The sequence below is a fragment of the Rhopalosiphum padi genome, chromosome 1 (genome assembly GCF_020882245.1).
Source record: "Rhopalosiphum padi isolate XX-2018 chromosome 1, ASM2088224v1, whole genome shotgun sequence".
Classification (NCBI taxonomy): domain Eukaryota; kingdom Metazoa; phylum Arthropoda; class Insecta; order Hemiptera; family Aphididae; genus Rhopalosiphum; species Rhopalosiphum padi.
In genome coordinates, this window is record NC_083597.1 from 41,036,429 (window position 1) to 41,050,586 (window position 14,158).

Sequence of the window (14,158 nt, forward strand, 5' to 3'; positions counted from 1 at the left end):
TTAATGAAAGTATTATATCAACCATGTATTCTTTATTGGTATCGAATTCTAATCAATTCTGTTTTTAAATAAGTTTAATTGAAATTCTCTATGTAATGTATATACAGCGAGTTCCTTTTATTGCATAGTCTTTTCGTCATTTCGGATCCTATTAACCAATTAATTCCATAAAACATATCTTTTTTAGATATTCGTTTTTATTATACTTACAAATTTAATAAACATCATATACTGCAGTAAGCATATTATTGAAAAAAAAAAAAAAAATAACAAATAAATAAACGAAAACATATCAGTATAATCGATTTCAATTTGTCATGTTAGTCTAGGCCTCTAGGGTATATTGCGTATAGTTACAGTGAATATAATTAAATGTCAATATTACAAAATTGAAAAAAAAATACGATTTAGCGTAAATTTTTGTTTTTTTATTCTACGGAGTAAATCAGTAATCGCATAATCAAGTAGAACGATAGTTTATGCAAAGGATTATTAATATATATTTTGTATTTTTGTACGATTACTTCACCGAAGTCCGTGACCAGTGAACTAGTGTGTAAATACCTATCAATAAAAAATCTATTATTATGTTCACAGTCTAAAACGATATCGTAGGGATTAACATACGGCAGACAACAATCACACTTAAACGGCACACGGTCGAGACTACGTGCAGTTATCGCTGTGACGACGTGTCGTGTAATTTTTCCGAAGATTACTTCGCCAGTGGTAACGGTAGAAAATTTTCTAAAATCATGGTTACGACACAAATGGAAAATACAGACGTGCGAGATCTCACGACCTTATGTGCGTATAAGTTGCGATCCGATGGAGGCTTCATTGTGTGGAAAACCCAACAATAGCTACGATACCTGTGGGGAATTTGAGCCTTTAGAAGAAAACTCCGGTTAATTGATTACTGGATGTTGCACCACGTGTAACGATATTACCGTGGTTGTATCCGGTAACTACAAATAGCTGAAAAGACATAGCAATTGCATTAGGTATTAACATAATAATCGTTTTGTTATCGTGGGCTCAAATGCACTTAGAGGTGGCGGATCAATAGTAGGTATCTTGTTATTTTTCTTTCGGGACGTGACTGGTGTTCAGAGGACCCGAGCACCATGCGATAATTCATTTTAAATCGATTATTAAACGATATTTTTCGTTATTATAAATCCCGTCTAATTCTTAAGATGCGGGATTAAAATATTTACAAATAACGGTTTAGTCAGTGTACTTATATATATATATGTAACATCTTGAAGTTGAACAAAGCTCATGATAATCTAATTGATTCGAATTCAATTTATTTAATACAAACCATATTTCTGTTTGATTGTACCAAGTAAAATATTTGATTGATTTTTTTTTCAGGATTGTGTGAGATTAGTTTTATTTCACTGTGATATCTCATATTAAACAATTGTTATACGTTTTTAATTTCAGAACTTTGACCTAATTGAACTAGCAGTTTAAGCCGAAAAAACTAAATCACTGTATAAAAAGGTCAATCAATAAATCTAAATAATTAAACTATAAAACCTACTTTATTAAAAAGCTTTATAGTTAAATTTGAATATTATAATATTTAAGAAATAATTATTATTTATAAAATAATAGTTACTATATAATATGTTACAGACACTTGATTGATTTCACATAACTGATCCCACTATTTTATTTAAGCAAATCGCCGATAAGCAATTCGATATCGTGTTATTAACATCACATTTTGTAAACGTGTAACACGGCGTCATATATAGGCAATATTGCTACATTCGTGTGAAGGTTTCATACTACGTTTTTGAAAAAAGTACATATTTCTATTATTTAGACGACAATCCTGGAATGGTTTATAACGTCGTTTTATTGAATAGTAATAATGTATAGAATTAAATGAATCCATTTATCTAGACTTTCGTCGTCACGATGAAATAATACTTGTGGCTTGTGGAAATAGCATTGTGAATTTTATAAAATATAATATACTAGGTAGATATATAATATATAAATATTATAATCTTGGATGTTTTATACATTTAATGATGGCGTTTTATTTATAAAAATGTAAACAAAATTGAATTATAATATATTATATTTTCTAATTATTTTATTAATTATAATAAATAAAATTAAAATGTTATGATACGTTTTAAATTGTATTTCCGCAAAGAAAAAAAAATTGATACAATAATAACAATTTAAACAAATTTCTATAATTATTATTATATCATCAAAAATAAAACGTTTAATGCTGTTGAAAATATTGTAATATGATAAAAGGTAATCGTTGAGGTTGCTCAATTACAATGAACATGTATATTGTATATAAATACGTCATTATGAGAAAATAAATAACCATCTTGTAATATAATATAATATGGTTAATATGTTTTAAGCGCTAGTACGACTACATATAATTACAGAATAAAAAGAATTAATCCAAAATTATGTAAAACAAAAGGTTTTTTTTTTTATATCAAACGCATAATTAATTATAAATAGAGACGGTTCATAAGTTAGAAACAATAAATGTATGATGTTACAAAATTTATAAAATTATTTAAAATTATACTAACAATTATTATAACATAATAATATTATCTAGATTAATTTTTACTTGTGCATATAAATATTATTGAATTTATTTACAAAATAAGTTGCCACAAAATGTTAAATTTCCAAGTTTTTCTGATGTGAATAACTATAAACTGCTGTCTACTATTAAAAAAAAAAATAACTGTAAGTTAAATATTTTAATAGTTTTTTAAAATAATGATCGTTGATTAAATATTTCTTAATATTGATATAATAATGATATGGTTTCTTAAAAATAAAAAATAAATCAATAAATCACATACACTGCATCATTGGAAATTTTCAGAGCTTATTCTACGAATAATATAAATTTTATTTTCCCTCAAATTTGATAAAAGGTAAATACCGTCTATATTATTTTTCAATTCAAATGTCGTTCCTTAGAAGTGAATAGCATGTCTGCATCGGGCACAACAATTCTCATCCGACGGGTCAATCTGTGTATGGGCTATATAAATGATTATTATAACCCCGAAATAATTGACACGTCAATCAATACAACACTAGGCCAGAAATAAATGTGGCCTGTTTTAATTAAATTCTCTTTTCATTTTTATTTGTGTTTTGGAGGTTCATCAATCCCGGTGGTGTGCCCAACTACATTTTCAACTGTTTTCGTCGGTGTACCACAACTAGTGCAATACACTTCACTCTTACACTATCGCTACGCAGTTCTTGTGTTTGTGGTTTTGCTGAAAACTTAATATTCCTCACGCACAATAAAATATTGCAACAAAAATATAGTATTACCTAAATACTAATAATATAACATCATCATTTTCATTTTTCTATAGAATTTAAATTAAACGTGTATAAATCGTTGGTGATTACCAGTGATTCCCAACATTTACCTTAAAATAAATAAGTGAACTATACATAGTTAGTTAACTATTCACAAGATTCTGAGTTCATCATAAATTTTAAAATTTAAATTCAATTTAGGTTTGAATATTTATATAGTACTTTATAACAGTATATTCAGAACGTCATGTTCAAACTTTTTATGTTTCAACTAAAAGTTATATATTATTATTTGTTGAAGGTTAAGATATATACATAATATTTAAATTTGTTTGTATCATATAAATGATTTCAATTTGTAAACCTAATACATACAGAAATTCAAATAAAGTAAATCGTATGTTTCTTATCAGTATTGCTAAAGGAGAAAACAAATCTTTTTCAATCATTTGTCCAAAATCGTTAACTTTTTTTTCAATTTGTCGAAAATCTTCAATTGTACAATCAAAGTCTACGTCAAGCTTATAGGCTTAACTTAACAAAGATGTTTCGGACCGAGAAATTCGATAAATGTACATAATATGTCGTTGGAATCTTTTACAATTTGAAACATTTTAGATTTTAAAACAATATACACACATACATTATATATATATATATGTATGTGTGTGTGTGTGTGTGTGTGTGTGTGTGTGTGTGTATAATAGTTTATAAGCTCGTTGGAATATAAAACTCATATACGTGTATTGGCGGATACTGTTAAAAAACAAAATTCTTTAATTTTAGCTTTTATTTTTTATACTCTTAGTATTAAGAATTTAAAATAAAAACATTAAATTTATAATTATTATCGTTCATTATAACCCATGTGTATTCACACAGTCTATCAAACTGTTCTACAAACCAAAAAATAAATAAATTTAAATTTAGAATATATAATATTTACTTAACAGCTAAAGTCCTTAAAGATATATTGTATATTATTTAATTATTTTGCAAACTAACAGATTAAAAATCTTTGGTTTAATCGGTAAAACTATTCCTTTCACTTAAAAAAAATATTGTGTGTATTCACCTCAACAAATTTACTTTACAAATATACATAGGGGAAGTCTGTACAGCAAAAGTATCAAGACCATAATATCTATTTTGTAGAGGACGACTTTGGCTAATCGAAATTTAATTGCTTCAAAGTCAATCAATATAATAATTTAATCTTAAAAATAGGCTATTATACAATACAGATGGAAATATAGCATATAAAATATTATTTATATTAGGTGTGACAACCATCGTATGTCATAATGACCAACACAAAATGAACCAATCGCTGATATTTCGTTAGATTAAAAATAATGACTAGTTACGTATATAGTTTTGGGTTTGTAGAGTTATAAATATGTTTAGTAAAATTAATAGCATTAGTATCAATCATCTTCAAGAACCATTAACTGTATTTTAAATTAGTTATACGAAAATGACGGACTCAGTAACTTGCATATTAAACTTAATGCACGTCTTGTTTAACACATTGCGCTATGATCTCATTTATTTATATCTAAAACATTTCAGCAAGTGACTTAAAACCTCATTGGTTGTTTAATAAAAGCACTCTGTTTGATTTATAAATAATATTAATGAATAAAATGTAAGTAATTTATTCATTGTGGTGTTTTGAAGCAGACAGTACACGTTGTTGTATGCATAATTGTATAAGTGAAATGTAAAATTATATATAATTAAAATAAACCTTGATTTTGTTTTTAGCTCATATCAGCATTATATTGAAGACTATAATATTTACTATATTTATGCATTTATTGAAATCGTATGGTTAAATAGTATGGTTAAGAGTGCTTTCCTTTCATTAAATAAACATTTAAATTTTTAGAACAGTAGAGTCTAAATGGATTTTTAGTAATTTATTACTGTTATTATCTCTTTCTGTTGTCATCTTAATAAAATAGAATGTGCAATTGAGTTTTTTAAAAAAAATTCCTACTGAATTACGAGAAGTAATATTTTTAAGGTGTTAGATAAAAATGTTTGATAACTGTAGAGTTTTTATTTCGTTCACCGATGTTGACAGTTTTTTCTTCTTTTCATTGTCCCGGGGGTAAGTACAAGGATGTCTTTGCTTTTGATGAACGAAATTGAATTACGAATGATCTAACAAAATAATGTTCTTATATATGGTTATTTCGATGGTTATTGTGAGGGGAAATAGACACTCTGGCGACGTGCGTATTCGTTAGTGTTAAAATATTGAGTCAAAAGGACAAAATTGGCAGTTGAAAGATAACATTGTGTCAAATAGATAAATTATAAATTATCACACATGCCAATATTCTACACTGATGTAATTATATTTCCCAGAATTCAACGGAAATTGAATTTAAAAAATATAAAATAGTTTAATGGTGTCAGAGCACAATGAAAATAATAATAAATAATTAAAAACTAAAAATGGCTCAAATGTTACATGCACTTACATATAAAAATGATTTATTTTTCTCTGTTAAGTATGAAAAATGTATAAATTGAGCTCATGTACAATTATGACATTTAGGTGATTATCTTAATTAAATACATTCTGTCATTACTAAAAATGTTGTGCTACCATGAAATGTAATATCCATTTGTCCATTATGACTTTTTAAAAGTGAATCTGCTGTATTATTGTATAGAATGTATTAGTACTGTTAAAATAATAATAAAAGAGTAAATCTATGAATTAAAATTAGAATGTATTGATATACACGTTTAATTTTTAAATTAGGTCATTTTTACATTTTGAAATAAAAGTATATTTATGGTGTAATAAACTAATATTTGATAGGAAAATTGACCTACAATAAAACATTTTGAATAATCAAGTTATATTGTATCATCTACCAATATTGATATTCTGATTATAGTTGGAGAGTTTTTTTTAAATAATTCTACCAATTTAAAATTCAATAATTTTCTAATATACCTAATTAGTTTGTTATATTTCAATACAACACATTATTATATGTTCTAAAAACAATTACTTTTTATATATTAAGATTTAATTAACTTTTGCGGTATAAATTATAAATCATATTTTTTTCTGTGGGTGATTGTAATTCTGAATAACTATCACACAAAATGTAATCATTTAAAAACAGTAAACTATTCACAAATCACAATGTATCAGCTATAAGCACCTAAATCAATGGAATGCAAACGCCATATAATGAATATTTTCCATACAAACCATTCTCGGGTTTTTAATGTAAAAAAATTAAAAAGGTTTTTTATAATTTAGAGAGAGAGAAAAACGTTAGCAATATAATATTATGTATAGGTTAATAGCATTATTGAAAAAAATCAACGAAAATTATGATTTCGAAAACCAGTGAATGGTATAAAGTTGAAGCGTAAACGTTTTGTTAGTAGTTATGACATATTATGATAATAATAAAAAAAAAACCTATCTCGTTTAACCCCGAGCTTTGTTTAAAAATTAATTAAAAATATTAAAGACAATACACCGTAATAATTATTCTGTAACAATAAACAGATGGTTTATTGAAAAATCAAAAAAAATCTACTTATAATCATATTATTATACCGCCTATATAACATACATACCTATTTGTAATGTATTAGAACAATAATAATGTAATATACGTTACCTAATTTTTAAATCTATAACACTACGTCATCGTTATTATTATATAATAATATACGTCGTTCTCTATTGGACGGCGTGTCGGCGTGAGAGTAATTGTCGATGCGGGAGAAAAATAGCGGCAATGGTCGCGCGGTTATAATGTATTAATGTTGTCAATTTTGCCGGCCGAGTTGTTTTTGTGTCGCGGGTAGGCCGGGGGTTTTCGTGCGGGCGGTCGGCGGCGGTGGCGGCCGTACAGGAAGAAGAATGGTTTTGCACGTCAACGATACCCGCGAGATGCGCGTAAAACCCGCGACCGCAACCGTGTTAATGAAACGTGACCGAACACAACAACTACGGTCGTCGATGGCTACGGAAGTGGCGGCGGTGGTGGTGGTACGGTTACGGTGGTGGTGGTGGAGGTAAAGGCGGCGGCGGCGGTGCATCCCGGCACCGGCACGGCGGTGACCCCGTCCATTATTTGTCATCATTATTGTAGTTTCCGGTAAACGAATTTAAGGCCCTCCCCCCCAAAAACAACCCCCCCCCCCACCCACCCATTCGCGCGCAGGGGTCACAAATCTATTCGGGAGCAAATTGATTTCACGGGTCGACGGTATGTGATATCATTATGATATTCCCTACAGGGCCGGCCATTAGTCCGCGGGCGTACTTGAACGCAAACCCCTCTCCGCACATTGCACGGCACCGCCGCCGGTCGCCGACGATTGATCCCGCGGGCTGCGATTCGGTTCGTCCGGCATTCGGATCGGATTCAAATTTTTTTTTTGCATTTTTTTTTTTTGCGTTTCCCGAATTCCATCGGTCGTGTTGTGCGTCGGACACGCTTCGGACGCGACGTCGCCCGGTGACGTCGCCCGGCGGCGTATGTCTCGCGTTGCCGACAACTCCGCAAAGTCGAACAAATCCGAGAAAATAAATAACAACGAAAACGATATGATTTACGTCCTGTGGAAAATCGAAATCCGTCGACCGCGTATCGTCATAATTTTCTCTGACGTATTCCGATCACTCTGTAATGTTATTATATTATTGTCGTATCATCATTGTCGCTGTTGTTGTCGCGACACAGTGCCTACGCCCTGCGGACACTTTTGATAATAATGTACAATATCGTAGTGCTTACTGCGGAAACAACCGTTGTCTTGCTCATTAGCACTCCGTCGGTGTACTATAATAATAATAATAATAATAATACATAATACATAATAGTATAATACGTTTACAGTGTTTGTACAATCGAAACGACGTGACAATTAAATCTAGAGATTTATACTTGAACAATAACTACTTCGCTACGGCGTTTACTACCGAGTTTTATTTCGGAATAATTAACATATTTTATATTAATTTGTCGAAAGTATAATATCGCAATAATATATACTGGAGTCGTTACACGACGTTATAACGACTCGGCTTATAAACTTTACATTTAAATTAACTTTTGTATTTATGTAATCTTCGCAGTTCTTTAGTATTCAAGAGCCAGATGTATATATAGACGGATAATATGTAAGAGTTTTTATTTTTATTTTTTATTCGATAATTGGTTTCACTAATTGATACAAGATTAAAACTCGAAAAAGGGCAAATAAAAAAATTAAGTCTGAAGCTAATGAGAATTTACTGAATTTTGGATATAATTGGCCATCATGGGAAAACTTTGGACGAAACCCAAAATCGATAGAAAGGCAACAAAAGTTGCAGTTTTGTTTACGAAATTATACAGTTTAGTCTTTAGTGTTTTATATTTTATGTGTCTCACATGATGTAAATACTTGTACGACGCTAATATATAAATATTTTTTTTATCGAATAACTGTAAAAAAAAATTTGCTTGTTAGAACAAAGTGTTAAATATATATATTATATTTGTTTCTAGACTGTAGTTTAGCAGTTTTTTTTTATTTAAGCCAAAACTAAAATATTGATGTGGAACACTAAGGAAAAATACATTTTATTAAGAATTTGGTTGAAAAGTATTCGATTTGTGAAATTACTAATATATTAAACTGAATAGATACCAATTTTGTGTAGAATAAAAATAAAAATAGTAACAATCTCCATTGGATGTATCAATAACATAAATAAATAGTTTTTATTTAAACTGAGCTAGTATTAATAGATGGTTTAAATCATGATAGTACCCATCTTCTTGTGAACCTTTAAATACATATTTGTGGTAAATAAAAATGTATTGTCTTTTGAATAAAATTTATAAATTGTTTAATTATAAACGAAATTTATAATTTTCTAATTAAAATTTTATTTTATGTCATAGTGAATTTTCGAAGTGAGGATAAAATACCACTGAAGCCCGTGCTCGTGTTCATACATGGTGAATCGTACGAATGGAATTCGGGGAATCCATACGATGGTACAGTTTTGGCAAGCTATGGTGGTCTAGTCGTAGTCACCATAAATTACAGACTGGGAATATTGGGTAAGTATATAAATTAAGATTAAAAAATAAAATAGTTGAACGTGAACATTTTTAAAGACGATGCGTGTTTGAAATACTTGATATAGAGTCTGTGAACGTTAATTCAGGTTAAGTACAATAGTTCGGTAGGTACACAACGATAGTGTTCTGTATACATTGAAATTTTCGATGTAATTTACACGACAAGGGTCAGTAATTGACCCCTTATGCTGTCCTTAACAGAGATAATTCAAGTATATTAATGCCAGTTTTACAAAAGTTCTAAACTCAACTAGACAAAGTGAAATTTAATTGAACACTGTGTAAACCACGAGCAAATTCCATTCAATAAGTTTGAATTTATTTCTAAGAATAAAAAATCTTTTATTTCAATTTGTAGAATGTAAATGCATATTTAAATAAAATTTAACTTCTCAGGTAGAATACGAAAAATGATATTGTTAAATATACCATTCCTAATTAAAAAAATATTTACAACATTATGTATTTACTATAAATAATGTGATACATGATATAATATTTATAGTTTTAGCTTGTCCCAATAATTACTATTTCTAGTCATTGATATAAATATTGTTTCGTAAGCACAAATACGTTATGAGTTCAAATAACTTAAAAAACATCAAAATTATATTGTTATAGATATTGATAAGTTTTTTAACATATTATCAAAAATAACTTATATCATTGTAGTACTAAATATTTTACCTATATTTAATTGTGTGTTTAGCAAATAAATATATTAAAAATACAATAATGATTTTTAAAAGGTGAAACCGTTGTAAAATTGGTAGGTACATTTTTTTTGTCGAGCGGGTACTTTGGGAATGCTTTAGAAATACGTTAAACTTTATCTCTTCATCATATTTTCCTGTCGTAAACCCTTTGAAAGCCGTAGTTCGTGTTCATTTTTCCTGAATTTTTTGACATTCCAGGCACCTTCCGTGTAATTACGATGACGCCTATTAATAATTCATAATCCCCGGCTGTAATACCGTTGCTGAACACGAGTTTAGTTTTTTTTTTCCCCTATCATGTGTCATCGCCATGACGCATCGATGATTGATTACGTTTGGCACAGAGAAAAAAAAATGGTGAACGAAATATGACCAAAGACCATATCCGAACAGATATTGTTTTCCTGATAAATTAAACGTAAAAAACAAATTGTCGGTTGTCGGTGACATTCAAAAATACAGATTTGTGTACACAATCAGTTTTTTTTTTTAATTATTTATAAGGACAGGGGAATAAGTTAATATAGTGCGTTTGAATCGGTATTTAATACGGATAGAAAATATAATTCACTTTTGTTTTATTATATCTATTTTGATTTGACAAAATATAAAAACCGACAGACGTGCATTTTAAAAACAGATTTATAAAAATGTATAGTAGGTTACTGTTTTATATATTTTTTTATTTATATAGACTATATATCTGAAATCAGTGAATAAACTATACAATATGACATTTATAATCACATTAATTATTGCAGTAGAATATTATTTTACTATGAATTAAAATTAACAAAAATTAATATCATAAGAAAACATTTGCAGTAGGCTTGCTATAACTTACAAGATGAAAGCAATAAAAGATAATAATATATACAAATATAGGTTTATTTTTTTTACTTATTTTAGATTATGGTAAATTATTTTTAAGGTGATACTGTTATTTTTTTTTTTTATATTTGATAAAATATAATATGATATAATAATACACGTATGAGCCACTGAATTATGTGCTTTAGGTACTCACAGTTATGCATAGGTACTAAAATAAACCATATAGACGTTGTCTTTATTATTCTCTCTATACAGTTTTGGAGATGAATAATGCATACCTAATAATAATGTATCTTATTTTTCAACGTTTTTAAATTTGACTCTAAATTAATATGAGTTCTTAAATAAATAAATCAATTTATCATACCGTCTTTGTTTATACTGACAATGCTTTTATTGCAACTTCTATTTCTTTTATATATTTCAAATTTACAATAGATTTTTCACACATTACAATTGTATACGTATATTTTTGTTTAAAAAAAAAAAAACTACTGTAGTGTTCACAGATGTGAACGGTTATATACGTATAAATATTGAATATTGCCAGTGGATTTGTTAACAACAAAAGTTTTAATAATATCGCAATAATACTTAAATTGTAAATCAGCTTACTTTCTGTGTACTGTAAACAAGTTTTTCGCAGAATAAATGTAGCACATTTATAATAAAAATACTACGTCGAGAATAATTCGTTTTAACGTTGTATATTTTTTTTCCAAGATTAAATAATACGGAAAAAAATACACGGCAGCTTTACAAAGACAACAATAGTATGTGTATATTATTATTTTGACGGGAACTTGTGGGGCTGACGAAATTAATTATTTGATACCGTTTGCCAGTACTGATGTATAACATTATGATAAAATAATTTTAAAATTAATAATAATAATAATATCAAGCATCAATGCCAAAACTGTGACGTTTGGAGTAAAAATTAAAAAGTCCTTGAGTGTTTATGGCTATAAAAACCACACGTCTGGGCCCGCCGCTGCGCGTCGACACGGGGTTTGACACGGACATATATAGCCATTTAGGTGTAAAACGTTACACGCGATATTATAACAACATCAAAAATCAATTTCATGGTTGTTAGAGATTGACGTTTTGCCCAAGGCCAAGTGAATATCCATGCATATAATATGTATATATATATATATATATATTATATACATATATTTGTGTATCCACCGTGGTTTTTAAACGAAAAAGTAATTGATGGGTTTTACCCACCACAGACAAGAACCATTAAAACGGATTGTATTTTAAAATGTGCTTAGAGGGGCCGGGTAGTTCTTAAATTTAGAGTATAGCTTATTTTTTTTTCAAATAATCCACCCCGTTTCGTGTTAAAAGCAACAGACCGGAAAATTTAATGCAACTAAAATAGTTTGAGGCGTAAAAAAACGCTTGTAACATTTGACGGCGATATTTTAATTCGACGACTCATTTCGTTCGGTAGATTTACATGAAATTATTATTACGGAGAAAAAATGAATAATGACTTTTCATCAAATAGAGAAATACGTAGTACTTAGTTTGATCAAAGTCACGCAAGGTTTGTTTACATTCATAACGATTTAAATTGTTTCAGATTTGGTTTTTGTTGAATCAACACAAACTTAGAGTTTTAATGTTTGTATTGAAATAAAAAATAATTCTTGAAACATGTTTTTGAAATGTCACTTTTAAATAAGCACTAATAAATAACATACAATAGTCAATTATTTACAAGCTGTGAACAAGTTTTTGACAGTTTTTGTTCCTTTTAAACTTATTATTAGTATAAGGGGACACATAACTCAGGTATTCGACGGACAACAACGATATTGAATAAATATTTAATATATTGAATTATGAAACTATTGATATTTAAAAGCTAAAAGAATATTTCCAATAAATGTAATTATTAAATCACAATATACAAGCGAGTTTTCATAAATGTTGATGTTTATATCAATTTCAAAATAATTTTACTCTTAAAAACTAGCACACACTTTAAAATATTTAAAAAGGGTCAATGTTAAGTGCTTACAACCCACTGATTCAATTTCACAAAAACAAGTGGCTCTTTGCTCTACATACCCTGCCAACACCCTCAGTAATTTCACATTAAAATGTGCATCCTCAACCCGAAACACTAATGGTACCTAACCTATATGAAACCTTCTTGTGCGTGACACTGATATATTTCCCGTACGACTTGTTCTATAATCGTTAGTCTTTACTCGTTACAAATCTTCAGTCCCGTATTTGAGCACTATTAATATATCATAAAGCGTTAGTTCTTATATTCAATATATCAACATCCATGTATTTCGCTATGTATTGCAATGCATATAAAACAATTTGTATATAATATTACTTAAATACGTAGTAAGGAAATATGGAAAACGAACAACACTGAATTAGAATATTTATTTTTTTCGAGAAACTAATACTTTTTTTTTAGTTTTGACAAGTTTCAAACGCATAATAATAACAATTGAATATATTCACTTTTTTCACATAAGACGGTAGACGAATTTTGGGTAGATGAGCTAGTGTGAATGGAAATATTGTAATATGATATGAGTCAACAAGAAAATAACAATCTTCAATTCAGGATCTACAATTATTAATAAACGGACGCCACCGGGTAGAATATTCTAGACATTACAATATTTGTCGGGAAAAATGCACAAAAAAGTATCCAATTAAAAAAATAAAAAATACTAAAATTAAATTTACAATGTAACCTATGTATAATGTATATTATATTAGTATGATAAAAATAAAATGTTATTGCGTTTATGGTATTTATTGTGATAATATATTACAATGACATATTTTAAAACATGCAATAATAATATTGATCAATACGTAATATGATGCATTGATGCATCTTAACACTTATCAGTTATCTGGGACATTTCTAAATAGTAAATAAATACTAATATATATATATATATATTTATTTTACTTGATTTTTATATTATTATTTAAATATATAATATATATATATATGTAGATAAAGTATTTAAATTGTAATTAAATTAATTCGCAATTAACGATAACGGTATAATTTAATAAGAATTAGCAATTAATTTCCATTTAAAGTGATAAAATAACAGTGATACGTAATTAATTAGTGTC

The 14,158-nt window shown here is 28.3% G+C and overlaps 1 protein-coding gene across 1 annotated transcript in view; it reads left to right on the forward strand.

Moving 5' to 3' along the window:
- The window catches only part of LOC132923673 (neuroligin-4, X-linked-like), a 302,330-nt gene that overhangs the window by 158,009 nt on the left and 130,163 nt on the right, over positions 1-14,158 (forward strand). Inside the window, exon 3 of the mRNA XM_060987600.1 lies at positions 9,288-9,449. Coding sequence (XP_060843583.1) covers positions 9,288-9,449 — 162 coding nt within the window. The remainder of the gene's footprint in view (positions 1-9,287; positions 9,450-14,158) is intronic.